Source organism: Coniophora puteana, assembly GCF_000271625.1.
Source record: "Coniophora puteana RWD-64-598 SS2 unplaced genomic scaffold CONPUscaffold_17, whole genome shotgun sequence".
Taxonomy (NCBI): domain Eukaryota; kingdom Fungi; phylum Basidiomycota; class Agaricomycetes; order Boletales; family Coniophoraceae; genus Coniophora; species Coniophora puteana.
Genome location: NW_006913069.1, coordinates 918,487 through 934,683, shown reverse-complemented (window position 1 = coordinate 934,683; position 16,197 = coordinate 918,487). Strand labels below are relative to the sequence as shown.

The following is a 16,197-nucleotide window of genomic DNA, read 5'->3' as shown; positions in this document are numbered from 1 at the left end:
CTACCCTAACCCTAACCCTAACCCTAACCCTAACCCTAACCCTAACCCTAACCCTAACCCTAACCCTAACCCTAACCCTAACCCTAACCCTAACCCTAACCCTAACCCTAACCCTAACCCTAACCCTAACCCTAACCCTAACCCTAACCCTAACCCAGAAACAAATGGCAAGAGAATGGACTGACATGCTGGAAACCATGGAGCTGGTCCACTTCTCCGCAATCCTTGTCTCTACAAAATGGTGCTCATTCATTTTGATGTATTGGGGCATGTGATCATAGTAAGTGCGTAGTTGGGCACCTTGGTGGATGTAGTAGTTGTCAGTATACGTGACTTTGCAGCCTATGCATGTGAGGTTGATAAGAAGGTAAGGAAGCATGACACTGGGTCGCGAGACTCACTGGGGCAATAAAGACTTGTGGCCTTAGCACGCTGAATGCTGCTGGTGAGGGTGAAGACAATCACCTCTTCGGTGCTCTGCTGTTGAAGTTCACCTTCCCTCTTGCATCCTTGTTGGATGCAAGAGCGGATATGGGGATGTAGCTGGATGCGAGCTGCTCCTCATTCACTTGCGAGTAATGGCAAAGCAGTAAAATACTCACTAATACCCCGTTCCCACCCATACAACTTGTAGAGATCATTGATAGTCCTTTGATGTTCCTGGAGATCACCAGAGAGCTCCCATATAGTGTCCTTGGTAGCATCCCAAATGGTCGGGATAAACGAGAGAGGGATAGAAGTTGCTAAGAATAGATAAATGGAGTGAATGTAAGGGAGAGCAGGCGGCACCGAGGACTCCGTGTCAACTAAATGAGGATATACTGATACAATGTCATCCTTGAGCTTGCTGCAAATGGTAATGAATTGTGAGAGTTGGGTGAATCAGATGCATTGTAGCTGAGGATATTGGTGCACAAGCTCATACAGATCACCAAGGTCCAAGTCTCCTAGACACATGGTGATGGTGGTGGCGGCAGTGATAATGATAGTAGCTAAGGGAAATGAACTGCGCACGTCACGCTGGCATCACGCAGGACTGACTTTCATTGTGGCTGTGTGGCTGTTTGGTTGAGCCCCAGCCCGAAGCCGCACTGAAGCCGTGCCGACCACTCCCACCAAAATTTGGGATGTCTTGACTTTCTGGTCATTGGGACTAGTGCTTTCATGCTCACCACCGGCACTCATTGAGATCCTCCATCACCTAGCCTTGTGGTTTTGGCCACTTGTACACCTACACTTCTACGCTCCTACGCTCCACTCCATTCTGCCTACCTCTAACCTCCTCCGAAGTTTCAGAGCTGTTTAAGAGTTTAGAGTGTTGCCCCTGTTGTGTCCAAAACAGAAACCATGTGGAACTACTGATACTATCTACTGATCAACCCCATTGAAAACACCTCTGATTGAAAGCAACTGCTGACGACTTTGCTGTGACCATGTTCGACTGATAGTGACAGTGTGGCTGCCTGTGACTGTGAGTGCCAAAACTATGACCACTTGCAGTCAGACACAGTCACAGAGTGTCGGTGCGAGATAGAAAAGAGTGCGTAGTGCCAGTTCCCTGCAGTCAGTGCAGCGACTCACTCAGACAACCACCGACTCTGTGCAACAGGCACAGACAAGACGCGACTGAGAGAAAATGCTATTGAGGTCAAATTGAACGTAGATTACAGTCACAGAGAGTCGGAATCCGTCAGACTCATTCGCTTACAGTCTCTAAATCAGGATAACAATGGATTTGGATCCGTACAAATAATACATGCAGTGACAGCGAGCGACAACGAGTGACAGCAAAGGACAGCAAAGGACAACGAGCAACAGCAAATGACAACAAGCAACAGCAATAATAGGGTAATAAAAGTGACAGGGAATGATTTGGGGCAACAGCAAATGACGGCAAGCGACGGCAATAATGTAGGAATAAAAATACGCAGGTGAAACGTACAAAACACTGGCACATGCTGGGAAATAAAAAGGAAAAACACATAGGTCAAAGAGAAACATAATACAGACACACAAATCAAGCTTGTACGTTCCTCTTGGACCTAGTACAAGCCTTGCGACAAGGATGGACCCCCGCCTGTTTTGCTGCTTCGGCAGCCTGTTTCTGCCAATTCTGAACACGCGGTTAGATACAAGTTAGATACGCTCAGTTTGAGAAAATAAGGGGCGTACCTCCTTGTCCTCGACGGATTCCCAGTACTTATCGTAGTATGCCTGAGAGCAACCAGCACGGTCACCAGAATCTTCGGCAATCCAAGCACGAATGCACATCCATCTATGTACACCCTCATAAATGTGTGCGTGCCAGAATGAGTATAAACTTACTTTGCATTTATGGTCTGAGGCACCACAAACTTGCTCTTTTTGCGACCGGTTGCAGGCGAGCTCTGTGACACCAACACGGTAGTCCCGACGTGCTCCTCCCCGTCCCCTTGGCTGCCCTGACCGGACGCAGCATGCTCGCCTGAGTTTTCGGACTCGGTAGCACCTGGTGGCAATCCTTGGTTCTCGGCAGGCATGGAGGTCAAGGACAAAGGGGCCTCGGACAGATTCAAGAGGTTGGGATTGATGGCAGCAGGGGCATGGCTGGTCTCCAGCCTGGGGGAAGTAAATCATTACAAAAGCAAATACGCCAACTTCATACACATACCTATTCAAGGTGATGCTTTCGTGTCTCACAAAGGCCGTAGCGCTGCAAAATTGATCATCAGCAACAGAAATCAATGCATGTGTGTACTCACAGTGGGTCTACAATACGAGTCATCTCCCCTGGCTCCTCCTCCTGCTCCATATCCCTGCTGTGCGTCTCGGAGTTTGCCTGTCTTTCAGGACTATTGCACTGCTCAGAGGTTTGCTGAGAGTCCAACATCTCTCCATTAGCAGCCTCGGACTCGCCATGAACTACACCTTTGCCTGCCCTCCCCGCATCACTATCGGCACCTTCGCCAGCCCTTGCGTCACTGTTGGCACCTTCGCCCGCGCTCCCCGTGTTGCTGTCGGCACCTTCACCTGTTGTCCTGACGCTGTTGATGGTAGTACCTTCACCCGTCGTCCCGATGTCGTCATTGGTACTGTTGCCTGTTGACCCGCCATCATCGTCGGTAGGCGCAGAGGTTTTGGCTCGCTTTTGGGAGGGACGTGGCTCCGCACTTGCTGCGCGTACATGCTTCTTTGCCCATTGGTTATGTGGCTGGCAGTTCGAGCGGTGAAAGCGGGAGTAGAGGTCCTTGAGAAGATCCTTGAACTTCCAGTTGTTGCCGTCGAGTCGGAATACCGGACAGATGATGCGGACTGCCTTCCACAGCCAGTTCTTCATGTTAACGTCCATTGAACCCCAGGTATGCGGCATGCCCTTGTTGGAAATACGTAGCCATACGAGCGTCAGCTCATACGACTCATTGTACCTAACCGCGCGCTTCGGCGCTTATCTTATCTTTTTCTTTGACGTCGCATCATTATCGCATCACGTAGATATTAGTTTCGGCTACTATACATGATGTACTTATACCCGACACCTTCGAATTGAGTTCGCTACGCGTTTGCTAGCGTTTTCTCCCACTCCTCGTCCACTGAATTCCAACACAAACGCGTAAGTCCATTGGACTCAAAACTCGTCGCTCCCTCGTCTATTCCTCCTCGCGTGCGCCAAAGGTCGCCTAACACCTGCTTCTGTCTTTTTTTGTCGCTCGCCGTTGCCGTCGCCGCCGTATCCTTCGCTTGTGGTTGTCGAACACCACTTGTTGTCGCTCGTTACCCTCCCGTGTCGTTTCCCCTCGCTGCTGTCGCCGTTCCGCCGCACCTGTCGGTTACCCTATTTGTTGTCACCCCTATCCCAGTCACTGTCGCCGCCATGACCGAGAAGTCCTCGATGCCGAAGCTCAACAACAAGAACTACGAGATCTGGGCCGTGTTGACCCATGCCCTGCTCACCCGCAAGAACCTGTGGGATGTTGCCTCCGGGAACACACCGCAGCCGCAGACCGGGCCGAACTCCGCCGCCATGCGCTCTTGGACGCGCAAGAACGACGAAGCCCGCGCCGAGCTTATCCTCAACGTCGAGGTTGACCAGCTTGCACACATGACGGATCCCCGTGCGTCCGATGTTTGGGCCGAACTCGAGCGGATCCATCGCGCTCGTGGTCTTGCTTCTCGCCTCGCCCTCCGTCGCCGCTTCCTCACCATGCGCGTTGAGACCGGTCAGACAATGTCCGACTGGATTGCCGCCGTCCGTGGCATCGCGTTCCAGCTCCGCGCGATCGGTGTCTCTGTCGATGACGAAGACCTCATCCTCGTTCTCACGATGGGCCTTCCCCATGCGTATCGCACGTTCGTTGTCGCCCTCGATTCCACCCCTGCCGACGACCTCACCCTCGACCTCGTGATCTCCCGCCTGCTCAACGAGGAGTCGCGCCTTGCCGCCGAAACCGCCGAAGATGCCGCCGTTGAAGAAGACGCAGCACTCGCTGCTACCTACGCCCCTCGTCGTGTCGTGCGCCGGGCGCCAGTCCCTGCCGCCACCTCGCAGCTTGCCGGTGCTGTCCCCGATTTGTCGCACATTACGTGCTTCACGTGCGGTCAGAAGGGGCATTATCAAGCTAACTGCCCCCTCCGTACTGTCACCACTGCGCCGTCGCCTGCTGTTGCCGCTCGCACTGCCACCCGCACTGCCACTGGCTTTGCCGGCGCCGTCTACGAAGAAGAGTCCGACTCTGATGTAGCCTTCTAGGCTTGCGGGGGTGTATCGCTCACGTACGTTTCGTTTTCATTTGATATTTTGTTTATTTTCGTGATCTTGTGCCCCCTTTTGTTTATTTATCCGTCGTACGTTCTTCGCTCGCGGGGGTGTGTTGGAAATACATAGCCATACGAGCGTCAGCTCATACGACTCATTGTACCTAACCGTGCGCTTCGGCGCTTATCTTATCTTTTTCTTTGACGTCGCATCATTATCGCATCACGTAGATATTAGTTTCGGCTACTATACATGATGTACTTATACCCGACACCTTCAAATCGAGTTCGCTACGCGTTTGCTAGCGTTTTCTCCCACTCCTCGTCCACTGAATTCCAACAGCCCTCTGTCTTTACCTCACCGAGCAAGAGCTCAAAGATGCCCTGGATTGCCTCGTGAGTCTCCTTCTGCTGTAACCCATTGATCGGCTCTCCCATCTTGTTCATCAGGAATAACTCATTGACGTTGATGCCACTTAGCTGTCGTGCACGGCCCTGCTTGTTCATCTTGGGGTCGTGAAGCAGCGCGGCTTTCTCCCTGTGCACGCTCTCGGCTTTCTCCCAACTGGCCTTGGTCCACGAGTCCTCCACCGCTTTGTAGTCATCAAAGGTAAGGCGCGTAAATGGGTTGGCGTAATCGAGCAAGGAGATTGAGTCCATGCCTTCGGATAACTCGGGCAGCGGAGGAAGCTGTTGAGATTGTGGGGCAGGTGCGGATGCAGATGCACCACCAGCTGGAGCCTCCGTGGGAGGGACAGCGGGCGAGACATTACCTGAGGCCAGTGCTTGTGTCATTGCACTCAGGCACTGCCTAGTAACATAAGTTGTGTAGAAGTAAGCATATATCCATAAAATAATCCAAACATAAGAACGCACTGCAACCCGTCTGCTCTAGAGGCCTCTGCATCTCTTTGGCGCAGTGCCTGGTCTCTTTCCTGACCAATGCGTTCAAGTGCTTCATGAAGACCTTCGGCCTCGGCATGCCAGTCTATTTGGGTATAAGGGGGCTCCTGGTACATGAGGCCAATATTACCAAAATGGACAAGTTGATGAAATTAAGTCCGTACCGCATAGTTACGCCCTGTATATTCCAAGCTGAAGCAACCGTGGACAACGGAGGCAGATCTACCAGTTTCATTCTCCTCGGCCAAACTTGACGTTGATGTGGTAGTGCGTAGGTGATTCAAGTGTTGCATCTTTTTGCAGCGCAGCGAGCAGACAGAGCAGACCAAAGACCCAGGACAGATAAGACGCGCGTATGCAGTGTGATGATGATCTAATCATGATTTCACACGCTCTTTGCAAAACCGACGCGTGTATGTCCTGGCAGTGCCTCTGCCTCTTGCCTCCTGTCATAACAAATTGTACCAACACAACTCCATTCAGACAATGCCTCCTATTTCCCGCATTCCTGCCCACACCTTTGTGTTTCAAAAAAAGACAATTGGTCATTGCCTTCAAGAGGGGGAGGGTACCACCAGTCACGTTGCACCATATCAAAGGGGCAGCAATATCAAAGGCAATGTCATTGTCACCGAGTTCAACTGCTCTCTAGCCACCAAGTATGCATTTGAATTCATACCGAAATCATTGGATCCCATGGTGAGTACACACTTGTTATCCCCAGATGCATCCAGTTCCTCAGCTATATGCGTCAGTATTTCGTTGTAAAACCTCGCCACTCCCATAGCACCCGCGCTGTGGAGTTCAATAGCAACACGGGATTGCTCACCAACTCTGGCAACACACTCCATGATCTCCTTGCTCAACAGCTTGAAGCAAAGGCCTCTCAAGTCACTGCAGATACTACTGCTCCTGAGTCTGCGGCGTCCCCTGTTGACCTTGGTACCGATACAGCTCTTCTGACCACTGATCACTCCGCTGCATCTGTTCCCCGCCATTCTCTCACCCTCGTCAACGCTGAGCTTGGCTCTCGTAACGAGGTTGATGTCACCTTCGTTGAGCCAGTGCCAGTGAGGCTCAGGACAGTGGATCACCCTAGCCATCCACGCGATGATAACGATATCCCCGAGAAGTGGAGTGTAAATTGTTGTCCCATGCGCAGCGCTGCATCTCCCGCCAGTTTCACTTGCACCTATAAGCGCGTCAAGGTTGAAGTCAAGGACGAGGATATGCCCCCTTCTTTGTTTTGTGGCTTTTTTGAGGTGAGCCTTTTTCTACACGCGCGAGTGCCTGTACTAACTTAAACAATTCTAGGATCCGAAGTCATCTACTCTGTGTAACACGGAGTTTGACATTGATCCCAGCGTCAATATTTCTGCTGGTGTAGACCGCTCCCCTTTGCATGCAGGCTCCAGCAACGCCAACTCTGACCTCGCCGGGCATGCTCAATCGCCCATGCTTTTGCCCACCAACACTCAATCTACGCAGGTGCTTGAGGGCCCTGAGCCCATCTCAGCCGAATCTGCCCCTTCGGAGACAGTCCTTGGCAAGTGTTGTGCAATGGAGTAGAGAGTTCCCGTTTTTTTTTTACTGCACATGTCTACTTCCCACTCTATTTCTGATGCTCTTTACATGCCTTGCTATAGTAGTTGCAATGTATGTACGTACATTATGCAATTACTTGTCTTCTACAATCTCCTCGTGTCCAGCAAAGGTCGCAATCTCGAGTCCGGGTTTTTCGACTAAGTAGCAAAGCATGCGATTGACAATAGGGAATTCGTGCAGAATCATGGCAACAACGGACTTGATCAAAAAAACGTCAATGACAGCAAGCTGTTTGACTTCATGTGGATGCTGGCAGGCAATGACAGTGCCACGTGACAGCTTGAGAAGGTCCTGGTCTGGCTTGCCATACAGTGAGACCAACGCAAATGGTATGCCTTCAACATAAAAGTAGTATTGAACTTTGGCAAACCGAGTCTTGCCATTGCTCTCGAACTATGCATCATTAGTACAAAATATCTGTAATCCATCAAATAAATCACCTTGATATTCCGAGCAATCCTGGGACAATGTTTCATTAGATCCTCCTTCCACAGCGAGCGTGCAACCTGGTTGTTGGGGAGCCTCATGCGAGCCCAATGCTGAAGCCGAAAGTTAGGCAACGTCTCAATGCTGTGTTCCCTGAGAGCATGTGATATTACATAGTGCTCCTCCTGAGGCAAGTCAACAGCGCAATGGTCTTTTGCTCCCAGAAGGACATAGCCTTGTCCAAGATCTATAGTGCCATGGGGGAGAGGAAGGGTATCAGAAGTGTCCAACTCAGGGTAAATGATCGCAAGGGCGTTTGTTTGAACTCGATTAATCGCTCGTTGCTCCAGATTTGCATATGGGTTCAAATGCTGACGAAGTTTGCGCCCCAAGCTCCCAATGGCTCGTTCCATAGTCCACTGCGAGGAGCAAATTGGTGGTCCCTTGTTGCAAGCCTCGGGAACAAGGTGCGTGAGGGCGTGGAGCCATGGACAAACAAAGTGCAGCCGATCAGGACATTGCTGATAGTAAATCCGCTCAAAATTGTCTACAAAAGTGAGCAATTCAATGTGAGCTTTAAGCAGCTGTGCTGCAGAGATGTCATGCTGCATCATAATACGCAGTGCCTTGACAAGACGACAGAAATGGCCATAATACGGCTCGGGTAAGACACCAAGAAGAAGGGCAGGACACATGCCATAGAAGTACAGCAAGAATTCCCAAGCCTTGTAACCGCTGTTGATCTTTTCAGCGGGGTTACGAGGCGGCCTGTCAAACGAGCCAGGAAGATACATCAGAGCAAATGCAACGTATTCACCATGTCGCTCCCATGTGTCGCCAACAAGAACTGCCCAGTGCCAGTCGTCCTTTGAGTCGGGGGGATCCAGGGTGTCGTCTAGCATAAAGGTACCACGCCAGAGTGGAATCATCTCGTCTGTGACGTTGAAGGCAGCTAGGTGCATGATATCAGATCCATAGCAGTCTGGGACTGATAGGATGCTCTCGTCAGGAAATCCAGCAAGAATACATGGCCGCACAATGCCAGTATCGAGACGCGCCTGCTTGTATTCGACCTTGGTCTGACAGCGTGCGATCCGTGCCATGTCTGCCTGATAGTTGGGCCAATTTTGATGTAGTGAGTTAATGTTGACGTCGTCATGTTGATGGTTGTCGCCATGACAGGTGCAAGTGCAAGGTTCGAGTAAGGCTGGATAGTACGTTGGCTGCCCAGGTTTGTGGCGACCTTTGAACCCACAGACCAAGCGGCAGCACTTCTTGCAGTTATGCCCGCCCATGCCATTGAGAAAAGCCATACCAGGTCCATCAGCGCAGGCCACATAGAAGAAAGGATTCTGGATGCTCTCTTTGCGGAGATATGCGTTCCAGATCTTGAGGCCCTCACGCTGAATTGCAGCAAGGTGGTGAAAGCCAGGGAATAGGAACGAATCAAGATTTTTGGGTTTTTTGGGGCCTGGTATGACAGCGCCTGGGATAACGTACTTTTTCTTGTACCAATCTGTCGGGGCATGGTTATAGACTACCCAGATATATATCCAACAGTCAGATTGCTTTGATTTGTAGAGTTGTGCACCGTCAATAGAAAACATTAGAACAGGGTCACCAGGTTTGAGACGACCATCCTGGACAGCGCGAAGGTACTGAGTACCATGATAAATGTTGCCGTATGAGTCTATGACACCGCGAGCTTCCTTGAGAGCCTGACGTATTTTTGCAGTTTCGGTGTCTCGATATGCCATTTTTTCCGGTGCGCTCTGGGTTTTGCCATAGTGCCTGTAGCTGGGGTCCAATTGGCAGCGTAGAGAACGTCAAGAGAGGTCGTTTCTTCCCAGGGAACCTTGGGTCATACCGAGGCTTTTTGCACAGAGGGCATTCAGACATACTGGCAAAGGGGCCAGTGTACGCAAGGCAAGGGCCAGGGCACATATGCACCCGGATAGGCTGGATACCGGTGAGTTTTTCAATGTGCTTCTTCACGGCATCCATAGAGTACACCTTCATCCCAGGGTGTTGCCTCAGCTCAGCTGCGCAGAGGGCCTTGTACTGCCGATCTGTAGGATTAGTGAGATACCACTCTATGCACAGTAGCATATCCTTGTCAGCAAGACCATTGAGTTCCTTTGAAGGGTTACGGAGGCTGTGGATGGCATCTGGAGTCATGTAGTTGTGCTGATTGTCTAGCGAAGCATTTCGAATCTGCTTTATAAATTCGATAGACCACTTTGCATGCTCTAATATGGTTTCCCGAGAGACCTGCTTGATATCTTCAAGCGTCCAGCCACATGTGAGATGGTCACCTCGCACAGAATCATCTAGTTCCTCCTCGGCGTCCTCAACTCTAGGCTGCATTCTAGCTCGATCAGCATCACTCAGTGTGCAGTGCTCGTTGCCCAAGTTCTGTTTGTCACCTAGATTGCTGCCTAGATTGTCAGCAGGACCACGAGAGTCATCTTTGTTGCCTAGATTGCCCACAAGGTCCTCATACGGGTTGCCATAGACTTGTTCATTGCCTAGACCGCCCACAAGATCCTCGCAAGGATCATCAGATAGACCCTCAAGCTCCTTGCTGACAGTAGGCTGCATCCTGGCACGGTCAGCTGCACTAAGACCGCTAGGGTGGTTGCCTAAGTCCACAAGATTGTCACCAGAGCCGCCCTGGTGGTTGCCAAGACTGTTGCCTGAGTGTTGTTCGGCATGATCTGCCAGCAGATCCATGTTCCCTGTGCCTGTGAGTGGACATTGCCCCTGTTCAATAGACATAGTGTGAGCGACTCCTAAGGCGCGAGCCCCAGAAACCAACTACACGCAAGACCACACAAGGGAAAGACGAAGAAGCCCCGTACGGGATGACAACGAAAGGGGTAAGGGCAGGGTTGAGGAGTATTGACTGCTCGCCGACGTGGCAAGACTAGGTGTAGAGCTTATTAGGAGGGATTCCCACAAGAACTCACTTAGAGTCTTGGGGCGTAGATTGCTCAGACTATATACAAGTACAGTTTTGTTTGGTCGAGCCAAACAGTCTACCTACTATGGTAATGACAGTGGACGCACAGACCATGCTGTGCGGAGTACTACTACTTATGGTTAATGAGTGATGTATGTATGATGTCAGTCATGACGCGTAATTGACGTTATCATGATGTCATATGGAATGTCCGGGAATTTTAGAGAATGATTAGGTAAGCCGGTAATGTACAGTAGCCAAACCAGGTCATGTGACCAGTTATGGAGGTAGCCGGTCACGTGACTGAATAAAGTAAAGTGAAGCGGAATGACAGCGCACTTCACGAGTCCTTGTTGCGATCGTAAGTGTCATGACTGGTCGTGACTGTTCGTGAGTGATTGCAACACATAGACTCAGTTTGCTGTAGCTGTTTAGCCATCTAGAGTAAATCTGCATGGTTACTCACCTGTGTGGCCTCAGTTTGTCTCCTCTTGTAAGCCGGCTCTGCAGAAGGTCCACCTGCTGCCTCCCATTCTGCAAGTCTCTGAGCTGTCTCTGCTTCTCATGTCACTCGCGCCTTCTCGACCTTCTGGTGCATCACAGACGTGTCTTTGCTGACTTCTTTGGCTACGCCTCCGGGGATTGGGCAACAGTAGGTGCGGCATTTGCATTCAATGAGCTTACGTGACCGTGATTTTTTCTTTCTCATCTGCTTTTGCGGACCTGGTGCCATTGCAATGTTGTACGTTCACTTGCAATTGTGTGGTCGAGGTAGGATTAGCAGATTTGATCACTTTGATAGAACCTGCGCCGGAACGCGACTTGGTCGGGTCGCGGCCAGCAGCTCCGGAACCAGATCACTCAGAACACCGGAAGACGCTCAGAACACTTGGTGGTTCTCACAGTGATAGTATTTTGAAGAAAATCTAAGGTAAGATGTGTACGGTCTCATAATACCCTGAACTTTTGCCTCATTGCATCACCGGATGCTCTCAAGGGCCTCATCACACCACTTTTGGAAGTGGGTTAGGGTTATAATCCAGGCGTATTGGGCACATTGGCTCAGAGGCTATTTTTGTTTGAGTATGATTTAGCAGGTGTTTTCAGAGAGAGAAATAGTATGTTGCAGTCCAGATCAAGCAGACAGACAAGGAGACCCGCCCAGAACAAGTGGTGTGCCCACGAGCAATGTCATCCAGGTTGTGCAGCATGACTAGACATTGACAATACTAATGGTAAGAGGCAAGAGGCAAAAAAAAAGTGCGTCTCGGCTAGAGATAGATGTTCTGTTCGGCTAATTAACATCATTAACTCCGCATTGTGCTTTTAGCCGACAGTTTCCTTTGCGTGGCAGTGCATATGCTAAAGGTACTTTACTCCCACAGTCACTGTCAGTCTCCGACAGTCACCTTTAGTCAGGGCTGTCGGATACAGTCGTCAGCAGTCGCTTTCAATCGGAGGTGTTTTCACTGGGGATCAACCATGATAAGAGTCCAGGCCTTATCAGCTGACAATCTATGGAGATCTAGGCTTGATCAGCTGTTGATCTATGAGATCATAGGTGCTTCTATGCCAGGTACATAGATATTCCTGCATGACAAATCCTTTATGCTAACTCCAGGGTTTATCCCTATATCTAGATCAACATAACTTCAAGATATGATAAGATGGAGAGAGATAAAGATGCCTCTAGGGGTTAATCTACTATAGATAGGTGTTCTCCCATGTCCTATGTTGCATCTTTTGTATCCCCTTGTACCGGTGGTGTACGACCATGCAATAAATGTGGGAAAATAGTAGAAATACTAGAATTTGTGACACTGACTGGTGGAATGGCTTGGAACAGTGCATGTGCCAAGTACACTGACTAAGGAGATGGAAGTTGACCGCAACAACAAGAAAAAACAACGGTGGAAGGGGCTTAAGGATAAAATAAGAGAGTGTGAAGCAAAGCAATGTGAGAAGTCGGACAAACATGACTTGTCCAAAGTGATGGTTGAGCCGGCAGAGGTGCTGCCACCATCTCGTCCAGCCCGCACTCCAATGGGCCCTCAGCATCTTGGGGGTGCTTTGGCCACTACAGAGAGTACTTTTGGATTGACACCAGATGTACAAGCCTGGATTGAAAGAGAGTGCTGTGCAAGAGCCACAGAGGCTTGATTACGGTAGACTTGAACATGCACCACACTAGATCTTTGTATCTTGGCTGTGATGGGTAATTTATAAATCCAAACTATACCCCAGCATGTTATTATGCTGTATCTCAAACAACTTCATGTACCTGCTAGATTTTTTATTCTGCATGTGCTGTGTAGCACCATTAACTAGTATATGTGTGTCATTTGCTCAAATCAATGTGGACTTATGCAACTTGTATGCAACATCATTCTCAAGAGTGAAGTTTCTGCTCACACAACCATTCACCACTGGGAACTGTTAGAAATGGCCTGTCAACAGGCCATTTTTGACACTGTTGGGGTAGGGCAAGGTTGTTTGACAGTTGACCTTGATTACAATTGATTACAATTATAACAGCACAATGTATTGTTGCTGATGTCAGCAGTCAATGCTGAATCCTCGGCTTCTACAGCACAGTCTGTCAATACATGTAGTAGTTCCCACACTTGCCCTTCCACAAGAATGTAATAAAGTCATTATCACACTGGCGGTGGTGATGTGTGCATCATTTAGCACCTCTGGAAGTGCATCCACCAATACTGCTTTCAGTGCTGAGAAGTCTCCAAGGAACCAGAGAAGCTGGCATGGATGAAGCTCAATCCAGCTCCAGAGCTATGGTCTCCCATAGGCAGACCCTCATTTAGTGCGGAAGATGACTGTTCCTTCCCTTTCGCAGCTGTTGGAGCACAACCCAAATCCAACATTTACTTACAGATGTTTGCCCCAATATGATGGTCTGGCAGTGACTCCAAGTGTTGGCTTCAGCTCTTGAATATTGTTTGAACATGCCCACCCTCTCGCATCCTGATGCTGAATCTGCCATCCATCAGGCAAAGATGGTCATTCACCCTGTTGACTGTGACTGGACTACCTCCAGGAGGAACAGATGTGGCATTCAGCTTAATTCTGTTGAGACATTGCATAAGGTGTATTGTTTGTCTCACACTTGGATATCCTACATCCTTGGGTACATCCAAGCTAGCTTGCCAAAAGCTAGCAAGAACCTTTTTGGAGCTGGCAGGTCACATCACCAAGAAAGAGAGAGATATTCTATCTATTGGTTTGAGGGTGTTGATGCATTGAGACTATTTTGGACCACTTCAACTCATCACTTCTTGACAGCATCTTGACAGGCACTGCCATATCCAGGATCAGAACCAAAGAAAGGTCAGGTTATCTTTTCTCTACAGGGCTTAGACAGTGTATTGATACAATGGATTTAGAATACTTTACACTCCTACCAATGCTACTTGCCCCGCTGCACTGGCATGGCTCTATCTTTCAGAACCCTTCAGGGTCTCAAGGACCATATCAGAACTGGACATATTGAAAGTATGCAGTACCCATGTCCTGCAAGAAGTGACTTTGTTCTACATGCTTTGATTATTTGGATTGCTAATGGCTGGATACTAGATTGTAACCATTACTTGGTCCAGTGGAAGTTACTCAATCATATCACAAATGCACATCAATTCCTCTATGATCTGAAGATTTGGTCCATGGTCAGTGCAGTGAGAGGCAGATATTGAGTGATCCTCATGTAAACATTGATGAAGGGAATTGTTGGGGTTCCATATTCATTGTATATGGTCTGTAGGCCAAAGACAGAGGCATAGGGGTAGGTGTAGAATACAAGATAACGGGAAATGCAAAGGACAGGGGCTATCTATCTACTTGTGGCTGGTGCAACTAGATCACAGGTTGGTTGACTTTTGTGTTCCCACACCTGTGGCCGGACAGCTGGACAGCTCACCAGACGTGGCATACCCAAAATGTGAATTCCCCATTAACCTGGTGCATGGGCAACCTAAGGTGTGTGCACAGTTGACGGGCTTCCTGGAAGCCCTTGTTTGTGGAGAGTAGACATTCCCAAATTGAGTAGTGCAGCATTCTCATGCACATGAGTGACCTACACGGCTGTTTGTTCACAGGCCTGGGATTGAGCCCGAGTGGAATATGCCATTTGGACCTGGATTCCATGCCAGTCCAAGGTTAAGTCTACAAGGTTGGTCCAGGGTAGAAGCTTCTTGAGGTCGGACAGACCTAGGAGGACATAATTTGAATTTATTTTGATATTTACCATTATTGCTGTATTTAAATGATCTGATAGAAACCATTCATAGAATTGCATTTAAGCACTACAACATACTATAATGGCGGCAACTAAACTACCTACAGTAGAATATATGGGGTGGACAGTAATGATGATACTATAACTATGGCTCAAATTGACAGGACCAGGAATGGCAGCAAAATGAGAGGGGAAACATGGTAAGACAGGGAAGTAACAACAGTTTTCCATCCGACATATGGAACTCACCTCACCAGCAATACTGGGCCAAGCCACATCAAGTGAGTGTAAGGTACAGGAGGAAGGAGATGTAAGGGAAGGAGGTGCAATGATGAAAGGGGAGGTGAGGACAGAGGGGATGAATGGACACGGAACAGCAAAAGGACTTGCATCGGCGGTGGTGGTGAGGGAAGAAAAGAGAGGAAAAGCAAAAGTCGAACTTCAACTTGCGCATGGCAACCTGCACTGATTTGGTTGACTTTTTCTAAGTCCGCTCGCTTAGAGGGTGCAAAAATGGACTTAGTAAAATTTGGGGCGCATGAAAACAGGTTGTGTCTATGTGGTATGCTGCTCTAGGTCGAGCCAACCTAGGACCAGTCTCAAAACAAGGTGGAGTGGGTAATGTCTCATTGCCAAGGATTGGCGGGTAGAGGCGGCCCAGATGCTTCGGTGTGGAAATGAGATTGAACCTAATTCACTACATTGAATTAGAGCTTGGTGTTTTCACCACGAGACAAAGCTGATATGTGATTGGCTGGGAACGAGACAAAACAAACATCTGATTGGCTGATTCCACCGCGTCTCAGCTATTCCAAGCTGTTGCCTTTTTTGCACTTTTTTCTCACACCTTGCTGCTGCGTCTTGCGCTTCAGATTCAGTGCTTGATCTTCCTCAATAATCTGTAGCAATCTGATTGTAGCAAGTGTAGGGTGAGCGGCCGGGGTCAGGTATAATTTTTGGGTAAGTGTGCTCAGTCCGGGTGGTACATGTACAAAATTTAGCAGTCCATGGATGTTCTGAAGCACATAGGAAATATAAATTCAATTCAATTAAATATAATAAGGCCTTGGGGTTTGGGTAACTTGGGGTGTGTACAGGTGAATGGAGAGATGTACGGGTGATCTGGGAGCTGTACAGTCAAGCTGATAGATGCATGAGTGAGCCAATAATTGTACGGGTGAGGTGAGAGATGCATGGGTGGGTGAATAAATCATGAAGTGCTTGCACGCAAAATGATTTAACTGGGCATTATAAATCATCCCACTGAAAGTTTACTCGGCAGCCGAGTATAATATGTCGGAACTTTCTGCGGGGCATTATC

At 49.1% G+C, this 16,197-nt stretch overlaps 5 protein-coding genes across 5 annotated transcripts; 1 reads left to right on the top strand and 4 right to left on the bottom strand.

Annotated features, from left to right (window-relative positions):
• Positions 1-193: 193 nt before the first annotated feature.
• Positions 194-864, bottom strand: CONPUDRAFT_33810 (uncharacterized protein; the record flags this gene model as incomplete). Its single annotated transcript, XM_007776250.1, has 3 exons — positions 194-342; positions 402-554; positions 603-864. Coding segments are annotated over 3 exons (564 nt in total), but the record flags the coding sequence as incomplete, so codon positions are not given.
• A 1,153-nt stretch (positions 865-2,017) lies between these two features.
• On the bottom strand, positions 2,018-3,328 carry CONPUDRAFT_159464 (uncharacterized protein; the record flags this gene model as incomplete). The annotated part of the gene is made up of 5 exons (XM_007776545.1): positions 2,018-2,113; positions 2,173-2,275; positions 2,326-2,598; positions 2,651-2,692; positions 2,742-3,328. 5 exons carry the CDS (start codon positions 3,326-3,328, stop codon positions 2,018-2,020), a joined length of 1,101 nt encoding a protein of 366 aa, XP_007774735.1.
• A 1,694-nt stretch (positions 3,329-5,022) lies between these two features.
• CONPUDRAFT_159462 (uncharacterized protein) lies at positions 5,023-5,750 on the bottom strand (the record flags this gene model as incomplete). Its single annotated transcript, XM_007776544.1, has 2 exons — positions 5,023-5,542; positions 5,608-5,750. The coding sequence occupies 2 exons, from the start codon at positions 5,748-5,750 to the stop codon at positions 5,023-5,025; spliced, it is 663 nt and encodes a 220-aa protein (XP_007774734.1).
• A 370-nt stretch (positions 5,751-6,120) lies between these two features.
• Positions 6,121-7,203, top strand: CONPUDRAFT_159461 (uncharacterized protein; the record flags this gene model as incomplete). The annotated part of the gene is made up of 3 exons (XM_007776543.1): positions 6,121-6,333; positions 6,390-6,896; positions 6,949-7,203. 3 exons carry the CDS (start codon positions 6,121-6,123, stop codon positions 7,201-7,203), a joined length of 975 nt encoding a protein of 324 aa, XP_007774733.1.
• A 108-nt stretch (positions 7,204-7,311) lies between these two features.
• CONPUDRAFT_66323 (uncharacterized protein) lies at positions 7,312-8,627 on the bottom strand (the record flags this gene model as incomplete). The annotated part of the gene is made up of 2 exons (XM_007776295.1): positions 7,312-7,632; positions 7,680-8,627. 2 exons carry the CDS (start codon positions 8,625-8,627, stop codon positions 7,312-7,314), a joined length of 1,269 nt encoding a protein of 422 aa, XP_007774485.1.
• Between the last annotated feature and the right edge of the window lie 7,570 nt (positions 8,628-16,197).